Genomic DNA, 23,798 nt, shown 5'->3' with positions numbered 1-23,798 from the left:
ATTTGGGCCTTGTCGGGTGTCTGTAGAATATCCTTTGCGTCCGACTCGTTGAAGACAAAATCTTCATCCAATACTAGGTGAGTAATCGCTGTCCTGATATCCAGAAGTTATTTTTGGTCATAAGAGATGGTGGCAGAAACATTATGTACAGAGTAAATTACAAATAACGTGAAAAAACACACACAATAGTATAATTGGTTAGAGGGCTGTAAAACGGCAGCCATCTTCTCCAGCGTCAAAGCCTACTCTCAGCACTTATGGTGTGATGTAAAGCTTGCTAGGGAGTTCACAGCCACGGACTTGCAATAGCCATTGTGACATAATTTCCACACCTTGATAAGAGACAATCAAATGAGGATGGTAAATGTGTAATACTGAGGTGCGCGGACTATCACGGCTCTGCAGCTCTGAATTGGGCTGAGCACTTCTGCTAGCCTAGCACATTTACAACCACGCTTGTTTCCCCAGGCAGAGTCAAGGTCAATCAAGGTAAATGGTGGAGTTTAGATGGGGGATGGAAAACGGAAGGAAAGCTAGCTTGTCCTCTGGAGCCGTCATGGAGCCCCTTAACCCCAGGTTTATGGAGCCGTTATGGAGCCCCTTAACCCCAGGTTTATGGAGCCGTCATGGAGGCCCTTAACCCCAGGTTTATTGAGCCGTCATGGAGGCCCTTAACCCCAGGTTTATGGAGCCGTCATGGAGGCCCTTAACCCCAGGTTTATGGAGCCGTTATGGAGGCCCTTAACCCCAGGTTTATGGAGCCGTCATGGAGGCCCTTAACCCCAGGTTTATTGAGCCGTCATGGAGGCCCTTAACCCCAGGTTTATGGAGCCGTCATGGAGGCCCTTAACCCCAGGTTTATGGAGCCGTCATGGAGGCCCTTAACCCCAGGTTTATTGAGCCGTCATGGAGGCCCTTAACCCCAGGTTTATGGAGCCGTCATGGAGGCCCTTAACCCCAGGTTTATGGAGCCGTTATGGAGGCCCTTAACCCCAGGTTTATGGAGCCGTTATGGAGCCCTTTAACCCCAGGTTTATGGAGCTGTGGAGTGGGTTGATAGAGCTCCCTGATTCCTTTCCTCTCCTCCCTTAGTAAGCATTAATGCAATGCAGCCCCTCTTTCCTCCCTCCTCACCCCTCCCCTCTTGTCCTCTCCTCTCCTCTCCACTCTTGTCCTCTCCACTCCACTCCACCCCTCCTGTCTCCTCTCCTTCCCCAGTAAGCAGCAGCAGCAACAGAACAACCTGAGGCCCTATAGAGCATGCCAGCTTGTAGTCCTAAAAACCTGGAAATGAATTACCTCTGGTTCGTTTAGACATTCCTATGTGGAAAATGAATTGGGAAAGAATAGGGTTTTGGGGTGAATGCCAAAAATAAGGTCTGAGGTTAACACAGGCTTAGGAGATCTTATACGTTTTGTTCTATGAGATAATATCAGTCAGTTAACATTACCTTTATGAATTATGAAGCCTTTACGTGCTTTGTGCTTTTTTAAATTACATAAATACTTAGGGTTAAGCTTATTCACAAAATATGTAACGTTAGCTTATAAAGAATATCTCATAGAACAAAACGTATAAGATCTCCTAAGCCTGTGTTACCATAGACCTTATTTTCAGTGTTTATCCAAAAACCCTACAAAAACTCAATTTCCCCATAGACTTTGGCCAACGAGCCATGGCGGAGTTAGTGCCTACAAAAAGACATCATTACTATTGCTCTCTATTAAACGGCTGTCTGATCAGAGCCTGGCTATCACAGCCTTGTGTTTAGACACGCATAGGTGTCCTTCAGCCAGCCAGCCTGTCTGTCTGGCTAGTGGTAACTGTGTGTGTGTGTGTGTGTGTGTGTGTGTGTGTGTGTGTGTGTGTGTGTGTGTGTGTGTGTGTGTGTGTGTGTGTGTGTGTGTGTGTGTGTGTGTGTGTGTGTGTGTGTGTGTGTGTGTGTGTGTGTGTGTGTGTGTGTGTGTGTGTGTGTGTGTGTGTGTGTGCGTGTGTGTGCGTGCGCGCGTGCGTGCGTGCACGCGTGCGTGCGTGTGTGTGTTACAGTGCAACATTGCTCAGTGGCCCAGAGGTCCTCGCTACATTAAGGTACCTCCCAGGTCTCTCTCCCTCCTGCTTTGGGATGGAAATACTGAATATTAGATTGTCTCTGTGTACTGGCCGTGTGTTTGTGTGTGCCAAATACAATGCTCTTAGATTTAGAGATGTTCAGGACCAGTTTATTACTGCTACTCTTTGTTAAGGGTTTCAGTGACTTCATTAGCTGTGGTTGCTGATGCGTATATGGTTGAATCATCAGCATACATGGACACACATGCTTTGTTTAATGCCAGTTGCAGGTCATTGGTAAAAATTTAAAAGAGTAGAGGGCCTAGAGAGCTCCGGGTTCGATCAAGGGCTGTGTCGCTGCCCTGTGGTACACCACACTTTACATGTTTGACATTAGAGAAGCTTCCATTAAAGAAAACCCTTTGAGTTCTATTAGATTGATAGCTCTGAATCCACGATATGGCAGATGTTGAAAAGCCATAACACATACGTTTTTTCAATAGCAGGTTATGGTCAATAATATCAAAGACTGCACTGAAATCTAACAGTACAGCTCCCACAATCTTCTTATGATCCATTTCTTTCAACCAATCATCAGTCATTTGTATCAGTGCAGTACATGTTGAGTGCACTTCCCTATAAGCATGCTGAAAGTCTGTTGTTAATTTGTTTACAGAGAAATAGCATTGTATTTGGTCAAACACAATTTTTTCCAACAGTTTGCTAAGAGCTGGCAGCAAACGTATAGGTCTGCTGTTAGAACCAGTAAAGGCCACTTTACTACTACTAAGTTGTCAATGCCAGGAGGTTTGTAATTATTGATGGATAACAATAATTTTTCAACCTCTCCCACACTAACTTTACAAAATTCAGTCTTGGAATGTTTTTCTTTCATTAATTGTTTTGTTAATGCGTGAATACGATGGCTTACTGTTCGTTGTTGGCATTCCTGCTTATGTTTGCCCAATTAAGTAATCATTAAAATAATTGGCAACATTAAATGGTTTTGTGATGAATAAGCCATCTGATTCGATGAAAGATGGAGTGGAAATTGTCTTTCTGCCCATAATTTCATTTAAAGTACTCCAAAGTTTTTTTCCATTGTTCTTGATATCATTGATCTTGGCTTCATAATACAGTTTCTTCTTCTTTTTGTTGAGTTTAGTCACATCATTTCTCAATTTGCGGTAAGTCAGCCAGTCAGATGTGCAGCCAGACTTATTAGCCACTCCTTTTGCCCCATCTCTTTCAACCACACAGTTTTTCAATTCCTCATCAATCCATGGAGCCTTAACAGTTCTAACAGTCAGTTTCCTAACAGGTGCATGTTTATCAATAACTGGAAGAAGCAATTTCATAAATTCATCAAGTGCAGCGTCTGGATGCTCCTTATTAATCACATCAGACCAACAAATATTTGTATTCAAATATTCAGGATTACCTCTGTCTGGACCTGGGTTCAAATACTATTTGAAATATTTCAAATACTTTTGCGTATGCTTCAGCCTGCCTAGAGTGCCAAATGGGCGGGGTTTGCCGTTTTCGTGACTATCTATTGGTTTTATTGCGTCGGGAAATGTCACGCGCTGGCTCTGGGGACTCTTAAATGTTGAGCCAGGGTGTGGAGTTTCTATGTCATATTTTCTATGTTGTGTTTTCTAGATCGTGTAGATCTATGTTGGCCAGGGTGGTTCCCAATCAGAGGCAGCTGTAGCTCGTTGTCTCTGATTGGGGACCATACTTAGGCAGCCTGTTTGGCACTAGTCGGTGTGGGATCTTGTTCCGTAAAGGTTTGTTTTGTGTAACCTAGGACTTCACGTATCGTTTGTTTGTTGTTTTGTGTCATGTTAAGTACGTAATAAAATGTACGCTTATCACGCTGCGCCTTGGTCCGTCTCATCAGTAAACGATCGTGACAGGAAAGCACAAGCAAGCCCATATAAAGTATTTGAAATTATTTCAAACAGTATTTGAACCCAGGTCTGCTTCTGTCCTCAGGAAGACTGGGATATGATAGATATGATATGATATGATAGATATGATATGATATGATAGATATGATATGATATGATATGATATGATAGATATGATATGATAGATATGATATGATTGATATTATATTATAGATATGATAAAACATTTTAGTGATCCAATTGACATTTTAGTCATTTAGCAGACACTCTTATCCAGAGCGACTTACAATTAGTGAGTGCATACATTTTTCATACTGGCCCCCCTAATGATAGATATGATATGATAGATATGATATGATATGATATGATATGATATGATATGATAGATATGATATGATATGATATTATATATATGATATCATATGATATCATATGATCAATATGATATGATAGATATGACATGATATGATAGATATGATGTCACGTCTACTACCGCTCCCCCTCTCCGGCGCTCGACGTCGCCGGTTTACTAATCACTGGCTTTGACAACCATTACGTGCACCTGCGCCTCATCATGAGACTCACCTGGACTCCATCACTTCACTGATTACTTCCCCTACGTCTGTCACTCCCTTAGGTTCATTCCCCAGGCAGTATTGATGATGTGTTTCATGTCCAGACTCTACTCATGTTTTGTATCGTTCCATGTTAACTGTTTTATTAAACTTACCAGACCAAAAATGTGGACTCCAGACCAAAGGACACATTTCCACCGGTCTAATGTCCATTGTTTGTGTTTCTTGGCCCAAGCAAGTCTCTTCTTCTTATTGGTGTCCTTTAGTAGTGGTTTCTTTTCAGCAATTCGACCGTGAAGGCCTGATTCACATAGTCTCCTCTGAACAGTTGATGTTGAGATGTGTCTGTTACTTGAACTCTGTGAAGCATTTATTTGGGCTGCAATGTCTGAGGCTGGTAACTCTAATTAACTTATCCTCTGCAGCAGAGGTAACTCTGGGTCTTCTTTTCCTGTGGCAGTCCTCATGAGAGCCTTTTTCATCATAGCGCTTGAAGAAACTTTCAAAGTTCTTGAAATGTTCCTTACTGACTGAATTTCATGTCTTAAAGTAATGATGGACTGTCGTTTCTCTTTGCTTATTTGAGCTGTTCTTGCCATAATATGGACTTGGTCTTTTACCAAACAGGGATATCTTCGGTATTACATTTACATTTACGTCATTTAGCCGACGCTCTTATCCAGAGCGACTTACAAATTGGTGCATTCACCTTATAGCCAGTGGGATAACCACTTTACAATATGTATTTTCTTTTCTTTTTTTTTGGGGGGGGGGGCGTGGGGTAAGGGGGGGGTGGAAGGATTACTTTATCCTATCCCAGGTATTCCTTAAAGAGGTGGGGTTTCAAGTGTTTCCGGAAGGTGGTGAGTGACTCCGCTGTCCTGGCGTCGTGGGGGAGCTTGTTCCACCATTGGGGTGCCAGAGCAGCGAACAGTTTTGACTGGGCTGAGCGGGAACTGTGCTTCCGCAGAGGTAGGGGGGCCAGCAGGCCAGAGGTGGATGAACGCAATGCCCTCATTTGGGTGTAGGGAATGATCAGAGCCTGAAGGTACGGAGGTGCCGTTCCCCTCACAGCTCCGTAGGCAAGCACCATGGTCTTGTAGCAGATGCGAGCTTCAACTGGAAGCCAGTGGAGTGTGCGGAGGAGCGGGGTGACGTGAGAGAACTTGGGAAGGTTGAACACCAGACGGGCTGCGGCATTCTGGATGAGTTGTAGGGGTTTAATGGCACAGGCAGGGAGCCCAGCCAACAGCGAGTTGCAGTAATCCAGACGGGAGATGACAAGTGCCTGGATTAGGACCTGTGCCGCTTCCTGTGTAAGGCAGGGTCGTACTCTCCGAATGTTGAAGAGCATGAACCTACAGGATCGGGTCACCGCCACTGTATACCCCCCCTACCTTGTCACAACACAACTGATTGGCTCAAACGCATTAAGAAGGAAAGAAATTCCACAAATTAACTTTTAAGAAGGCACACCTGTTAATTGAAATGCATTCCAGGTGACTACCTCATGAAGCTGGTTGAGAGAATGCCAAGAGTGTGCAAAGCTGTCATCAAGGCAAAGGGTAGCTAATTGAAGAATCTCAAATATAAAATATTTTTTGGTTACTACATGATTCCATATGTGTTATTTCATAGTTTTGATGTCTTCACTATTATTCTACAATGTAGAAAATAGTAAAAATAAAGAAAAACCCTTGAATGAGTAGGTGTTCTAAAACTTTTCACCGGTAGTGTATGTAAAGTGGAAGAAAAATTCTAACATTAGATTAATGAAAAATCTAACAATAATATACCTTGATTAAATTCACCCCCCTGAGTAAGACAGTGCCTTCAGAAAGTATTCATACCCCATGACTTTGTTGTGTTACAGCCTGAATTCAAAATGGATTAAATATTTTTTATTTCTCACCCATCTACACACAATACCGCGTAATGACAAAGTTTAAACATATTTTTTAGATTTTTTTGCAAATTTATTGAAAATATATAATACAGGAATATCTCATTTACATAAGTATTCACACCCCTGAGTCAATACATGTTAGAATCACCTTTGGCAGCGATTACAGCTGTGAGTCTTTCTGGGTAAGTCTCTAAGAGCTTCGCACACCAGGATTGTACAATATTTGCACATTATTATTTTAAAAATTCTTAAATCTCTGTCAAGTTGGTTGTTGATCATTGCTAGACAGACATTTTCAAGCCGATTTAAGTCAAAACTGGAACTAGGCCTCAGGAACATTCAATGTCATCGTGGTAAGCAACTCCAGTGTAGATTTGGCCTTGTGTTTTATGTTATTGTCCTGCTGAAAGGTGAATTTGTGTCCCAGTGTCTGTTGAAAAGCAGACTGAACCAGGTTTTCCTCTAGGATTTTGCATATGCTTAGCTCTATTCCATTTCTTTTTATCATGAAAAACTCCCTAGTCCTTGCCGATGACAAGCATACCCATAACATGATGCAGTTACCACCATGCTTGAAAATATGAAGAGTGGTACTCAGTGATGTGTTGTGTTGGATTTGCCCCAAACATAACACTTTGTATTCAGGACATAAAGTTAATTTCTTTGCCACATGTTTTGCAGTTTCACTTTAGTGCCTTATTGCAAACAGGATGCATGTTTTGGAATATTTTTTATTCTGTACAGGCTTCCTGCTTTGGTCTCATGGTGAAATCCCTGAGCAATTTCCTTCCTCTCCGGCAACTGAGTTAGGAAGGATGCCTGTATCTTTGTAGTGACTGGGTGTATTGATACACCATCCAAAGTGTAATTAATAACTTCACCATGCTCAAAGGCATAGTCAGTGTCTGCCTTAAAAAAATAATTTAAAAAATCTACCAATAGGTGCCCTTCTTTGCGAGGCATTGGAAAACCTCCTTGGTCTTTGTGGTTGAATATGTGTTTGAAATTCACTGCTCGACTTAAGGACCTTACAGATAATTGTATGTGTGGGGTACAGAGATGAGGTAGTCATTCAAAAATCATGTTAAACACTATTATTGCACACAGAGTTAGTCCATGCAACTTACTACGTGACTTGTTAAGAAATGTGTTACTCCTGAACTTATTTAGGCTTGGCATAACAAAGGGGTTGAATACTTATTGACTCAAGACATTTCAGCTTTTCATTTTTAATTAATTTGTAAAAATGTCTAAAATTATCATTCGACTTTGACATTATGGGGTATTGTGTGTAGGCCAGTGACACAAAATCTCTATTTAATCCATTCTAAATTCAGGCAATTCAGATTGTAACACAACACAATTTGGAAAAAGTCAAGGGGTGTGAATACTTTCTGAAGACACTGTAGGTTAGAAACACCTTTGGCAGTAATTACAGCCGTGAGTCTCTAAGAGCTTTGCACACCTGGATCATGTAATATTTTCCTGTTATTCTTTTCATAATTATTCAAGCTCTGTCAAGGTGTTGAGGATCATGGCTGGACAGCAATTTTCATGTCTTGCCATAGATTTTCAAGCAGATTTAAGTCAAAACGGTAACTTGGCGACTCAGGAACATTCACTGTCTTCTTGGTAAGCAACTCCAATGTAGATTTGGCCATGTGTTGTGGGTTATTGTCCTGCTGAATGGTGAATTCCTCTTCCAGTATCTGGTTGAAAGCAGACTGAAGCAGGCTTTCCTCTAGGGTTTTGCTTATGCTTAGCTTCATCTCATTTATTTTTATTCTGAAAACCTTCCCAGTCTTTGCCGATGTCAAGCATATCTACTGTGTATGGGTCGATGTCAAGCATATCAACTGTGTATGGGTCGATGTCAAGCATATCAACTGTGTATGGGTCGATGTCAAGCATATCAACTGTGTATGGGTCGATGTCAAGCATATCAACTGTGTATGGGTCGATGTCAAGCATATCAACTGTGTATGGGTCGATGTCAAGCATATCAACTGTGTATGGGTCGATGTCAAGCATATCAACTGTGTATGGGTCGATGTCAAGCATTTCGACTGTGTATGGGTCGATGTCAAGCATTTTGACTGTGTATGAGTCGATGTCAAGCATATAAACTGTGTATGGGTCGATGTCAAGCATATCAACTGTGTATGGGTCGATGTCAAGCATATCAACTGTGTCTGGGTCGATGTCAAGCATATCAACTGTGTATGGGTCGATGTCAAGCATATCAACTGTGTATGAGTCAATGTCAAGCATATCAACTGTGTATGGATCGATGTCAAGCATATCAACTGTGTATGGGTCGATGTCAAGCATATCAACTGTATCTGGGTCGATGTCAAGCATATCAACTGTGTATGGATCGATGTCAAGCATATCAACTGTGTATGGGTCGATGTCAAGCATTTCGACTGTGTATGAGTCGATGTCAAGCATATCAACTGTGTATGGGTCGATGTCAAGCATATCAACTGTATCTGGGTCGATGTACGGGTCGATGTCTGGGTCAATGTACGGGTCGATGTCCGGGTCGATTTCCGGGTCGATGTACGGGTCGTTCCATAAAATGAGTACCTTTTTCATCCCTTAGATAGTTGAAATTGTTTCAGCATTTTGACACGTCCCTCCATGCAGCCTCTGGGACTTCTAGGAAGATTTTAACCCACTTAACCCCAATATTTCTAAAAATGTTCACCACCATTGTAAAGCCCTAGTTATTTTGTTGCTTTGACAGTCATTATTATTTATTACATGTGATTAGTGATTCATTTACGTCTGTCCCTCATTTTATTACGGTTACGTGAACTGAACTCTTGATTTATTATGGTGAAACTATTTTTTTTATTCTTTTTAAAAAAAAGAAACATTGAACATCTAATAGACAAATCATAGTGTTAAAGCAGGTGTGCTGGTTCTACTCTTTTTTGGCAATTTTCTGGTGTTTTGTGGTGGATAACTGGACGGGTTGAGCATAACTGTGATGTGTGTGATAGAAGGAGTCAGGCGCAGGAGATTAATACGCATCCAAAAAGTGTATTCCGTCGATAAACAGTTGCGCAAGCATGCGACAACAAAACTCAGGCACAGGGGAAATACCTACCCTGGCAACAGTAAGGTAAGGGTAGCTCAACCGAGCTACACACAGCTCACAACAAACAATCACCCACACAGACAAGGAAGCAGAGGGAACACTTATACAATGACTAATTGGGGATAAGGACCAGGTGTGTGTGATTAATTAGACAAGACTAGTGGAGTGATGATAAATGGATCGGCAGCAGCTAGTAAGCCGGTGACGACGAACGCCGAAACCTGCCCGAACAAGGAGGGGAGGCAGCTTCGGCAGAAGTCGTGACAATAACACGTCAACCCTGTTACCCACAGATAGACAGGATAGAAATGTTTTACCAATTACATGTTTTGCGGGGTGAAGTTTGAATTTCATTTCCACTCCTTACAACAAGCTTCCATTTGTATTTGTATTTATTAGGGATCCCCAAGGCAGCAGCCACTCTTCCTGGGGTCCAAACACATTAAGGCACTTATATTACATATAAAACAAAAGATAAAACAGTACATCATATAACATTATTACACCACTACATATCTACAATACAAAATGTATAATACCATCGTACAATAATATTAGAATGTACGTGTGTGTAGAGTGCGTGTGCTAGCTCTTGTGCGTGTATGCGTGTGTCTGTACCTGTGTGTGTGTCTCTTCACAGTCCCTGCTGTTCCATAAGGTGTATTTTTACCAGTTTTTTAAATCAGTTACCTGATGTGGAATAGAGTTCCATGTAGTCATTGCTCTATGTAGTACTGTGCGCCTCCCATAGTCTGTTCTGGACTTGGGGATTGTGAAGAGACCTCTGGTGGCATGTCTTATGGGGTATGCATGGGTGGCTGAGCTGTGTGCCAGTAGTTTAAACAGACAGCTTGGTGCATTAGCATGTCAATACCTCTCACAAATACAAGTAGTGATGAAGTCAATCTCTCCTCCACTTTGAGCCAGGAGAGATTGACATGCATATTATTAATATTAGCTCTCTGTGTACATCCAAGGGCCAGCCGTGCTGCCCTGTTCTGAGCCAATTGCAATTTTCCTAAGTCCCTCTTTGTGGCACCTGACCACACGACTGAACAGTAGTCCAGGTGCGACAAAACTAAGGCCTGTAGGACCTGCCTTGTTGATAGTGTTGTTAAGAAGGCAGAGAAGCGCTTTATTATGGACAGACTTCTCCCCATCTTAGCTACTGTTGTATCAATATGTTTTGACCATGACAGTTTACAATCCAGGGTTACTCCAAGCAGTCACCTCTACTTGCTCAATTTTCATATTATTCATTATGAGATTTAGTTGAGGTTTAGGGTTTAGGTTTCCATTCCCCCTGTCACTAGGTGATTTATGGCTGATTTAAGATGAAATCGTCAACCATGTTACAGTCAACCCTGTTACAGTCAACGCTGTTACAGTCAACGCTGTTACTTTATTTGGCACTTAATAGGCATTTTTTATGTAACCTCTAGAAATTGAAAAATGTATTTGCTCTTTATGAGAAAATGTTCAAATTAGGTGAAATCAAACATTTCTTTTGACGAAGTTACACTTCTCAAAAGACACCGAGTTGTCCACAGAGAAAATAAAATGAATGAACGCTGAGATAGATATTGAGGCGAAGCAGCAACATTTTCTTGACAATAAATCAATGTAGAGGATGGCAGTGGTATTGATCGTATACTGTTTGGAGCCGGCTTCTCTCTAGCAGTGAATTAAATACAGCAAACAATTGCAAACACTGGACTGGACTGCATGCTAGACGCATGACCCGGAGATTCAATAACGGGAGAGCCAAAACAATATATTTTTACAGAGAGAGAAAGATAATTTATCTTTGCTTTTTTGTGCGAACTGTAATTGATCGTTGTGCTGTTGTAGTGTGTGTGTGTGTGTGTGTGTGTATGTGTGTGTGTGTGTGTGTGTGTGTGTGTGTGTGTGTGTGTGTGTGTGTGTGTGTGTGTGTGTGTGTGTGTGTGTGGGCGTGGGCTGTTCCCTCTACGAGCAGTTTGGCCTACCATCCCTCACAAGCAGACAACAAATTCACTGGTTCACCCTCATTTACAAAACCCTTACTGGCAAAGCCCCACTCTACTTCTCTAAACTCCTCTCCTTCTCCCAGTCCTCCTACAGCCTACGCTCCACTAACTACAGTCTGTTCCCACATCCCGCTCCAACTCTGGCTCCAAAACATTTCAAAACTGCTTCTACTGACTGGAACAAACTTCAACAGGATTTAAATCTTGACCAATTCATCTTTATTCCCAGTTTCATTACCAGTTTAAGTGACCTGGTTATCCACCACTGGGACTGCTATGACCTGGTTATCCACCACTGGGAAGAAAAAGCCATATCTCAGACTGCCCATCTTAATCTTTTATTTTTATTGGCCAGTCTGAGATATAGCATTTTCTTTGCAACTCTGCCTAGGAGGTCAGCATCCCGGAGTCGCCTCTTCTGGTGTTTTGCGGGTGCTATTTAATGAAGCTGCCAGTTGAGGACCTGTGAGACGTCTGTTTCTCAAACTAGACACTCTAATGTATTTGTCCTCTTGCTCAGTTGTGCACTGGGGCCTCCCACTTCTCTTTCTATTCTGGCTAGAGCCAGTTTGCGCTGTTCTGTGAAGGGAGTAGTACACAACGTTGTACGAGATCTTCAGTTTCTTGGCGATTTCTCGCATGAAATAGTCTTCATTTCTCAGAACAAGACTAGACTGACGAGTTTCAGAATAAAGTTATTTGTTTCTGGCCATTTTGAGCCTATAATCGAACCCACAATTGCTGATGCTCCAGATACTCAACTAGTCTCAAGAAGGCCAGTTTTATTGCTTCTTTAATCAGCACAACAGTTTTCAGCTGTGCTAGCATAATTGCAAAAGGATTTTCTAATGATCAATTAGCCTTTTAAAATGATAAACTTGGATTAGCAAACACAACGTGTCATTGGAACACAGGACTGATGGTTGCTGATAATGGGCCTCTGTACGCCTATGTAGATATTCCATTAAAAATCTGCCGTTTCCAGCTACAATAGACATTTACAACATTAACAATGTCTACACTGTATTTCTGATCAATTTGAGGTTATTTTAATGGACAAAAAAGGTGCTTTTCTTTTGAAAACAAGGACATTTCTAAGTGACCCCAAACGTTTGAGTGGTAGTGTAGGTAATGACATCATAATGTATTTGTATTGTGTGTCTATCTTTATTTGATTGTCATGTTTCCTCCACAGTTCCCTCTGCTGGGATCTCTTGACTGAGCCAGTACTGACTTGGAATGTATCATGATGCCCACCTGTGAGGACTGGTTGTTGTGACATTGATTGCCATTGCCTTGCTGAAGAAGGGTTCATACTCAAAACGTTCTTGCTGCAATAAAAATATGTTAATTTAAGTTTATTTACTTGAGTGCTGTCCTATTTCTGTTCCTTCGTTATTATGAAAGAAAATATGACTTACCTGGTTAAATAACGGTTAAATGAATAAAAATGTTGTTTCTGTGTGTGTGTGCGTATGAAACACACATCAGCATGCATGTTTTATTCTCTACAGCAGTATGTTTTCTAGGCACCATTAATGGTTCTGTTGTACTCTGCTTCAGTTTCACTGACAGACTAGTAGACTAGCAACGCTGTTCGTTTCATGGCTCCTTCCTCAATCCCTGTGTGTGTGTGTGTATGGGTAAACTGTGTGAAATTCAAATCACTAAAATATAAAGATGCACCACCACACCAAAACACTAGACAGTTGTAACTAACTTCCACATTTACTGTAGCATCAGCTTTAGAATTCATTAACACCTCTAAATATAAGATGTACTGGTTTACTTAGACCATATGCTGCAGCTTTGTGTGTATGATATTATCTAAACTAGTTAATGCTGTGCAGTGTTGACAGTATGAATCACAAACCACACACAAACACAGACACACATACACACACACATACACACACACACACACACACACACACACACACACACACACACACAGAGAGAGAACGATCACACACTCTGCTGCTGTCTATTATGATCCTGTGTTGTCTCCAGTCAGTCTGCCACAACACTGCCCTGTGGAACTCCACTACTACAGCCACAACACTGCCCTGTGAAACTCCACTACTACAGCCACAACACTGCCCTGTGGAACTCCACTATTACAGCCACAACACTGCCCTGTGGAACTCCACTACTACAGCCACAACACTGCCCTGTGGAACTCCACTATTACAGCCACAACACTGCCCTGTGGAACTCCACTACTACAGCCACAACACTGCCCTGTGGAACTCCACTATTACAGCCACAACACTGCCCTGTGGAACTCCACTACTACAGCCACAACACTGCCCTGTGGAACTCCACTATTACAGCCACAACACTGCCCTGTGGAACTCCACTATTACAGCCACAACACTGCCCTGTGGAACTCCACTACTACAGCCACAACACTGGCCTGTGGAACTCCACTATTACAGCCACAACACTGCCCTGTGGAACTCCACTATTACAGCCACAACACTGCCCTGTTGAACTCCACTATTACAGCCACAACACTGACCTGTGGAAATCCACTATTACAGCCACAACACTGCCCTGTTGAACTCCACTATTACAGCCACAACACTGCCCTGTGGAACTCCACTATTACAGCCACAACACTGCCCTGTGGAACTCCACTACTACAGCCACAACACTGCCCTGTGGAACTCCACTATTACAGCCACAACACTGGCCTGTGGAACTCCACTATTACAGCCACAACACTGCCCTGTGGAACTCCACTATTACAGCCACAACACTGCCCTGTGGAACTCCACTATTACAGCCACAACTCTGTCCTGTGGAACTCCACTATTACAGCCACAACACTGCCCTGTGGAACTCCACTATTACAGCCACAACACTGCCCTGTGGAACTCCACTATTACAGCCACAACACTGCCCTGTGGAACTCCACTATTACAGCCACAACACTGTCCTGTGGAACTCCACTATTACAGCCACAACAATGCCCTGTGGAACTCCACTGCTACAGCCACAACACTGCCCTGTGGAACTCCACTATTACAGCCACAACACTGTCCTTAGGAACTCCACTATTACAGCCACAACACTGTCCTGTGGAACTCCACTATTACAGCCACAACAATGCCCTGTGGAACTCCACTACTACAGCCACAACACTGCCCTGTGGAACTCCACTATTACAGCCACAACACTGTCCTGTGGAACTCCACTATTACAGCCACAACACTGTCCTGTGGAACTCCACTATTACAGCCACAACACTGTCCTGTGGAACTCCACTACTACAGCCACAACACTGCCCTGTGGAACTCCACTATTACAGCCACAACACTGCCCTGTGGAACTCCACTACTACAGCCACAACACTGCCCTGTGGAACTCCACTATTACAGCCACAACACTGCCCTGTGGAACTCCACTATTACAGCCACAACACTGTCCTGTGGAACTCCACTATTACAGCCACAACAATGCCCTGTGGAACTCCACTACTACAGCCACAACACTGCCCTGTGGAACTCCACTATTACAGCCACAACACTGTCCTGTGGAACTCCACTATTACAGCCACAACACTGTCCTGTGGAACTCCACTATTACAGCCACAACAATGCCCTGTGGAACTCCACTACTACAGCCACAACACTGCCCTGTGGAACTCCACTATTACAGCCACAACACTGTCCTGTGGAGCTCCACTATTACAGCCACAACACTGTCCTGTGGAACTCCACTATTACAGCCACAACACTGCCCTGTGGAACTCCACTATTACAGCCACAACAATGCCCTGTGGAACTCCACTGCTACAGCCACAACACTGCCCTGTGGAACTCCACTATTACAGCCACAACACTGTCCTTAGGAACTCCACTATTACAGCCACAACACTGTCCTGTGGAACTCCACTATTACAGCCACAACAATGCCCTGTGGAACTCCACTACTACAGCCACAACACTGCCCTGTGGAACTCCACTATTACAGCCACAACACTGCCCTGTGGAACTCCACTATTACAGCCACAACACTGTCCTGTGGAACTCCACTATTACAGCCACAACACTGTCCTGTGGAACTCCACTACTACAGCCACAACACTGCCCTGTGGAACTCCACTATTACAGCCACAACACTGCCCTGTGGAACTCCACTATTACAGCCACAACACTGCCCTGTGGAACTCCACTATTACAGCCACAACACTGCCCTGTGGAACTCCACTATTACAGCCACAACACTGTCCTGTGGAACTCCACTATTACAGCCACAACAATGCCCTGTGGAACTCCACTACTACAGCCACAACACTGCCCTGTGGAACTCCACTATTACAGCCACAACACTGTCCTGTGGAACTCCACTATTACAGCCACAACACTGTCCTGTGGAACTCCACTATTACAGCCACAACAATGCCCTGTGGAACTCCACTACTACAGCCACAACACTGCCCCTGTGGAACTCCACTATTACAGCCACAACACTGTCCTGTGGAACTCCACTATTACAGCCACAACACTGTCCTGTGGAACTCCACTATTACAGCCACAACACTGCCCTGTGGAACTCCACTATTACAGCCACAACACTGTCCTGTGGAACTCCACTATTACAGCCACAACACTGTCCTGTGGAACTCCACTATTACAGCCACAACACTGTCCTGTGGAACTCCACTATTACAGCCACAACACTGTCCTGTGGAACTCCACTACTACAGCCACAACACTGCCCTGTGGAACTCCACTATTACAGCCACAACACTGCCATGTGGAACTCCACTATTACAGCCACAACACTGGCCTGTGGAACTCCACTATTACAGCCACAACACTGGCCTTTGGAACTCCACTATTACAGCCACAACACTGTCCTGTGGAACTCCACTACTATTTGTAGAGCATTAAGATCATCAGTGTGTTAGAGTTTCTTTTCAAACCGGTATACAGTTTTTCTACATGCATCTGGAAATACGATTCGTGTGTGATTTATTCTATTTTCTAACTCTGCTGCTATGACAGCGCACTGGGCTGATGATAGAGAAACATGTGTCAGTGGTTGTGTGTCTGTGTGTCTGTCTGTCTGTGTGTCTGTCTGTCTGTGTGTCTGTCTGTGTGTGTGTGTGTGTGTTTTTCTCTTTGTGGGTGGATGGGTGGGTGGGTGTGTTTGGGTGGGTGGGTGTGTGTGTGTGTGTGTAGGTGGTAGCTTAGTGGTTAAGAGCGTTGGGCCAGTAATCGAAAGGTCGCTGGTTCAAATCCCTGAGCCGACTATGTGAAAAATCTGTCGATGTGCCCTTGAGCAAGGCACTTAACCCTAATTGCTCCTGTAAGTCGCTCTGGATAAGAGTGTCTGCTAAATGACAAAAATGTATGTGTGTGTGTGTGTTTGTTTCTGCCTGCTTCCATGAGTGTGTATTTGCTTTATTAATAACGATCGTATTTGAGCGATTTCCAATTTTAACGATAAGGTTAAAAAAACCATTGTGAGTCATAAAGGGAGCAAGCTCATCACATTGATATCATTTATTACTGTAGTTATCAGAACAGAGAACAGCTATTAGGCTTTTAAGCCCTGGGTGGGTGAGTGGAAATAAATAGTACCCTATTTCCTATATAGTGCACTACTTTTGACCAGAGACGATATAGGAAAAAGGGTGCCATTTGGGACGCAGATATAAAAAGACAACGATGGAAAACTAATTTCACCTTAAAACAGAATCTCACTCGTTGATCTCCCTGCAATCACTTTTCCAATCAGGTACAGTAGAAGTGAGTGGCCACAACTACTATACACTTTGGCTGGTGAGCAAAGATGCGTGTCAGCTGTCTCTAACCTCTGACTTCCCAAGATAATAATTGTCCCTGTTTTTGTTCCTGTGTAACTCAAGCATGCCACACACACACACTCCACAGACATCTAATCCTCATCTTTCGTCACCTCTCACAACTTCTCCACTTAGCTTTCACACCTCATTGACCAGAAAATGAGTAGACAGAACAAAGGGCCAGATCAGCATCCACAGCAGAAATGTCAATCAGTTACAGAACTTTGCTTCATTACTTTGTTACTCAAACACCCTACCAAATACTTATGGCCTTTGTTTTTAGTAGAGTCGAAGGAAGTGCCACTTCTGATGCTAATAGAATATTCTTTTTTCATTTTTTATTAATTTTTTACCTTTATTTAACCAGTTGAGAACAAGTTCTCATTTACAACTGCGACCTGGCCAAGATAAAGCAAAGCAGTGCGATAAAAACAACAACACAGAGTTACATATGGGGTAAAACAAAACATAAAGCCAAAAATACAACAATACAATAGAATGATGTTGCCAGATATTTCAGTTGCAAAATATCACCCACTTTATTGAACTCATCTAATGCTGGTACAGCGCTGGTTAATAGACATGCTGGTATATACAGAGTAGAGTGTAAAACATCTTACCCCAGGCCAGGACTCACTTGGGTTGCGTTACACACGCAGCCCAATTCATATCTTTACACATCAGATATTTTTCCGATCTGATTGCTGAAAAGACCAATTACTGGAAAATAAAATCTGAATTGGGCTGCGTGTGTAAACGCAGCCTTGGTGTCTACCACAGAAGAAGGAAATGGAGCATTCAGATACATGCAATGATCTCTGGGGATTATTAGGAACGGACAAACAGATTTATGTTGTGGTGTGTTAAACGCCTTCCTCTGAGCCTTTAGTAGTCTAGTCTTCTTTCATCAATCAATCAACCAATCAATCATCCACTAAATCAATCAACCACTCAATCAATTAAGCAATCAAGCAATCCATTAATCTAACCCCATCTCTCTGTCGCCACCTGTAGGTTTCGGGATGTCCACTCCGGTGACGGTAGCAGGGAAGGTGTTCCTGATTGTCTACGGTCTCCTCGGCTGTGCCGCCACCATCTTGTTCTTTAACCTCTTCCTGGAACGCATTATCACCCTCCTGGCCGTGGTCATGAAGGCCGTGAGGGAACGTCGCATCCGGAACTCCGGCCTCCTCCCGCCGGGTATCCGCCATGACTTCTCGGCGTGTTCTTTCCTGGGGTGGAAGCCATCGGTCTACCACGTCATGTTGATCCTGGGGATATCCGCCATCATCATCTCCTGCTGCGCCTCAGCCATGTACACCCCCGTGGAGGGATGGGCCTACCTGGACTCACTCTACTTCTGCTTCGTCACATTCAGGTAAGGTCGGAGGTTGGAGAGATGGGCCAGACAGCAACCGGCTGGAGGGTTCTCTGTACGAATCTTGAGTCTGACTGAAGGGGAAATCTGATGGATAGTAAATACCATATCCTATCGTTTTGCCCTTGATCAAGGCACTGCACTGTGGCTGGCCCTGTTCTTCAACCTTTTCGTGGGTGTGTCTATGTGTATGTCTCTTTCCCAAACTTCCCTGGTTTTCCAGAAATCCCGGTTGGAAGATTCCTGGGTAGAACTTTATAATAACTCCACGTAATAAAGGAATCATAATGGATTAGTAAACCGTTATTAATCATTACTCCCACATTTGTAAATGTTAGTAACCTAGTTATTCACACATTTATAAACCACTTTTAAAGTATTTAATAATGATTTATAAGATCATAAGAAAGGTCCTTATAAACCATTTCCTAATAATTATTTAAGTATTTTTGAGTACCCTCATCTAAAGGGTGGGCTATTTATACTTTATAAATACTTCATAAATGTTTTGAGTGACCAGTGTAATTTCTCACCAAAATATGGACATGCCATTGGTAGACATTCCAGCAGTACCTGCTGCTCCTTAAGGTCTCAGAACGGCCCCTAGAACATATCAATGGTTAAACTATGAGCACACAAGGATATTGAAGTTAAGAAAATATATAGAAAATGAGCGTTTCTTGGCAGTGACTTTTCTACCAAAACCAGTGTGTGGATTGCAGTCTCCTTAGAGAAGTGTTTTTTTCTGTGATATATTTTTCCCATGGACGGGATCCTAATAAAAATCATAGAAAATCTGTATAATCTCGGTTAACCCAGAACTGTTAGAAATTGGGAGTTCCAGTTTGCAAAAGGAAACTCTCAGCCAATGAATACACTACAAGCAGGACATTTCCTGCAACAACATGGTCATCAAATTTAGATCCAACACCTGTCACATTTCTTCCTCAATCACATATCAGTAGTAATGAAGGAATAAAAACCCACCAGAGAAAAACTGTCTGGTCCAGCCAGCTGTTGTGTTTAGGCTACATCTCCCTGTTGTAGGATTAGTTTGCGTTTGCGGGGTTGATTAACTCCTCCTCAAGTCCTTTCAACAGTTGCTTCACAACTGTTTTTATGAATAAAATGTTCAATATATTTCCTTTAACATCCTGTGTTGTGTGATTACTGTGATTACTCTTTCACCATTGAAGACCTTAAGGAGCATGTCCATCCTTTAGTGAAAAATGACATTGGTCACGCAAAACATTTATAAAGTATTTATAAAGTATAAATAGCCCACACTTTTTAAATGAGGCCACACAAAAATACTTAACTAATGATTAGGAAATCGTTTATACGGACCTATATTAAACATATTTTGAAGGGAGTAATGATTAATAAATTATTAATAAACTCTTTACTAATCCATTATCGATGCTTTATTAAGTGGAGTTATTATAAAGTGCTACCGATTCCTAAAATTAGGAGGTAATAAGTAGGAAATTCTCCAACCGGATTTCTAGAAAACTGGGGAATTTGGGGAAAGTTACTGAAATTCTGAACTCTAGTCTTATTTTTCTACTTCAACTTTTTCTTCCTCCTCCTCCTCCTGCTCCTCCTCCTCCGCCTCCTCCTCTTGCTCCTCCTTCAGTACCATCGGCTTTGGGGACCTGGTGTCGAGCCAGAGAGCAGACTATGAGTACCAGCCGCTGTACCGTCTGGCCAACTGCCTGTTCATCCTCATGGGCGTATGCTGCATCTACTCTCTGTTCAATGTTATCTCCATCGTCATCAAACAGGTAGATTTAGAACAACGACCACAATGGAAATAAGTCTGTTGACAATATTGTTTTTTATGTCTGTTGACAATATAATTTTTATGTATGCATTGTTGTACTCAAATGGCTGAGGCAACTCTATCTGTATTTTATATGTCTAATCAAATTTCTTCCATCATTCAGGTGCTCAACTGGATGCTTCAGAACTTATGCTGCCAGCGGTGCAACATCAAGTCCAACTCTTTCCCGTTGGGTCGCCGCAACGCCATCCGGCCTGGTTCGAGAATCCGTAAAGGTCGCTTCGGAATCAGACACACGCCGGACTCGGGGGATTCGGGACCCTGCGACAGTGACACAGAGGGAGGAGGACGCAGACTCTCAGGAGAGATGATTTCAATGAAGGACCTGACGGCCTCTAATAAGGTCTCACTGGCACTCATGCAGAAGCAGTTATCAGAGTCCGCTAACGGTTATCCCAGGACGGTGTGTGGCGGCTCGAGACATAACGGGTTCTCTGGAGGAGTGGGCGCTCTGGGGATCATGAACAACATGCTGGCAGAGACCAGCAACTCCAGGTAGACCTGACCAGTGTTTCTCGACTTCTAGTCCGTGGACAGGCGCTGGTCTGTGGGATGGGACTTACAGTCCGAGAGATGATTAGCTGACTGAATTAAAGCATTAGATGGGAGTAAAGACCATAGACTGCCGGTGCCTGACATAATAAAAAGGTTGAGACACACTGGAGAGAACCCTGCAGGAGAAGACATAGTGATGGAGAGAAACAAGATAACTTTTAAGATCCTCCATGTGGTTTCATGTGATGAACTGTACTTGCTATCACCCTTGTTATGCTTGATTATGTCTGGTCCTTCATTGGAAGAGCATGATGATATGCATGAAACTGTTTGGACATTTTGGGGGATGGAATCAACATCCTGTGATGATTGATGGTGATGATGATGATGACAGTTGGAATGATACTGTGGGAAGGAAAGTAAGCTTCTTGTAACTGAACTTTGGAAGGTCAAAACACTTGAGGAAGCCATGGAAGGAAATAGTATGCCACGAGGCTATAACCCTACATTTTGCTCTCTGACTCAAAGCAACTGGAGAACATTTTCACTGATATACCAGTGGTATTCTTCAGAAGAATACGTTAGCCATACCTGAGTAAATCTGAGGCTATATGTATCAAGCGTCTCAGATAAGATACAGAGAGAGAAAGCGAGATAGATCCTAGATCAGCACTCCTACTCTGAGACTTGATGCCTCAGATCAAGTTGACTTCTACAGGAAGAGGCAACTCTGTGTGATAATTATTAGGCTTCATCAGCGCTTCTGAGCTTTTCAATAAGGCATTTATAAGTAGATTTGAATGTTGAGGTTGTGTTGGTACTGTAGCTACCATTTCTGTATGATATAACTATGCATTACATGTCTCATGGTGAAAAACAATAGGAACTCATCTACAGGACATAACTGATCCATTTACAGACCTGTCCTGAAGTATGGAAGCTGAACCATAGAGAGAATAACCTCACCTTAGTGATGGAAAACCTAGTCTCAACCATTTCAATAGGATGACTTGAATGGACAGTCAAGCCATTCATGTCAATGTTCTGTGATGGGTGGACCTGCGACCATATTGATTGTGCCCATGCGAGGAAGTACAAGCAAGAAATCATTATATTTCTATGGTCTCAACCAATCATCTTGATACTGGTCTAATCTTAAGCTCAGGTGACTGATTCTGTTGGGGAAGAGGAGACAGGTTCAGCACATCCCAAATCGCCCCCCAACCCTTCCCTCTGGCCCTGACGCTTTGATGTTTAACAATCTGTAAGAAGCTCCAACACTACACTGCTGATACCTATCCAGACCCTTCAGATCTGCCAACTTTGAGGGGTTAGGGCTCAGGGGAAGTGGAAGAAAATAATTCAACTGGCTTCTGTTGTCGCAGGGTTCATGCTACTGCTGTACTGTGATGTAGCCTACAGACACAGCTCTGTTATGTCAGTCAGTTCAGTGGGCTCCTTGTAAGAGACTGCAACTGAGCCTGAGTGCAGAGAGGAGAGGCAGGGAGAGAGGGAGCTCAGAACATGTTTCAGGTCAAAGAGTATTTTACTTACTTTATGGATGTCTGCAGGCTAGAACTCCTCCTCTCCTCTCCTCTCCTCTCCTCTCCTCTCCTCTCCTCTCCTCTCCTCTCCCTCTCCTCTCCTCCCTCTCCTCTCCTCTCCTCCTCTCCTCTCCTCTCCTCTCCTCTCCTCTCCTCTCCTCTCCTCTCCTCTCCTCTCCTCTCCTCTCCTCTCTCCTCCTCTTCTCTTCTCTCTGCCTGTAAGAAAGAGAAAAAAGACAGGAAAAAGAACAAAGGCTAAAAGTTTGCAACCTGATAATTACAGTGAACATTAAATAAATAAATAAGATGTATTTCTGGAAAAGGACTAATGAAGAAGAAACTCATAGTCAGTGCAAGGTATAGCTAGCTAGGTGAATAAGGGGATACTATACAACAGGGATCATCAACTACATTCAGCCGCGGGCCGATTATTTTCTTGAGCGGATGGTCGGGGGGCCGGAACATAATTACAAATAATTTGTAGACTGGAAATTGACCGCAAGAAGCCCATTCGGATATAATGTTTGACTAAAACATAATCATTTCAAACCTTGCTTACATTTGCATATGATCACGTCGTATCTCTCTATTATGTGTGGGAATACTTGGGAACAGATTTCTTCAATTCAAATCATTTGGACCTGATTTCCTGGTGTTTTTTACAGTCTTTTATGTCCAAAATATATATTTGATTTTTGCTCAGAAAACTTGGTGGCCAAATTCGGCCCGCAGACCGCCAGTTTCTATACAGGTACTTAAAATGTTAAATGGAGCAACTCTGGGAGAAGGAGAGTTGATTAAGAGGAACATTTGTTTGCCTTGAAGGCTTTCATCTCAAAGGATTCTCACACTTCACTATAATTGATTCTGAGAGAGAGAGAGAGAGAGAGAGAGAGAGAGAGAGAGAGAGAGAGAGAGAGAGAGAGAGAGAGAGAGTGAGAGTGAGAGAGAGAGAGAGAGTGAGAGAGGGAGAGAGAGAGAGAGAGAGAGAGAGAGAGAGAGAGAGAGAGAGAGAGAGAGAGAGAGAGAGAGACCCACAGACCCAGACACCAGGTCCTGTCCATCTGACAGCTCTGTCTTGAGGAGGGAGAGGAGGTGAGACAGAGACAGAGCAAGAAAGACAAGTAGAGAACAGAACACCAAGTCCTGTACATCTGACAG

The 23,798-nt window shown here is 43.0% G+C and overlaps 1 protein-coding gene across 1 annotated transcript in view; it reads left to right on the top strand.

The window, feature by feature from the left end:
• LOC121584666 (potassium channel subfamily K member 12-like) overlaps nucleotides 1–21,097 on the top strand; it is a 44,745-nt gene extending 23,648 nt beyond the window's left edge. Inside the window, exons 2-4 of the mRNA XM_041900699.1 lie at nucleotides 18,392–18,755; nucleotides 20,392–20,539; nucleotides 20,702–21,097. Of these exons, the coding sequence (XP_041756633.1) occupies nucleotides 18,392–18,755; nucleotides 20,392–20,539; nucleotides 20,702–21,097 (908 nt within the window). The remainder of the gene's footprint in view (nucleotides 1–18,391; nucleotides 18,756–20,391; nucleotides 20,540–20,701) is intronic.
• Nucleotides 21,098–23,798: the final 2,701 nt, after the last annotated feature.

This window comes from Coregonus clupeaformis, chromosome 1, assembly GCF_020615455.1.
Source record: "Coregonus clupeaformis isolate EN_2021a chromosome 1, ASM2061545v1, whole genome shotgun sequence".
In the NCBI taxonomy this organism is placed as follows: domain Eukaryota; kingdom Metazoa; phylum Chordata; class Actinopteri; order Salmoniformes; family Salmonidae; genus Coregonus; species Coregonus clupeaformis.
Note: the sequence above shows the minus strand (reverse complement) of the source record. Positions and strands in the feature narration are given on the sequence as shown.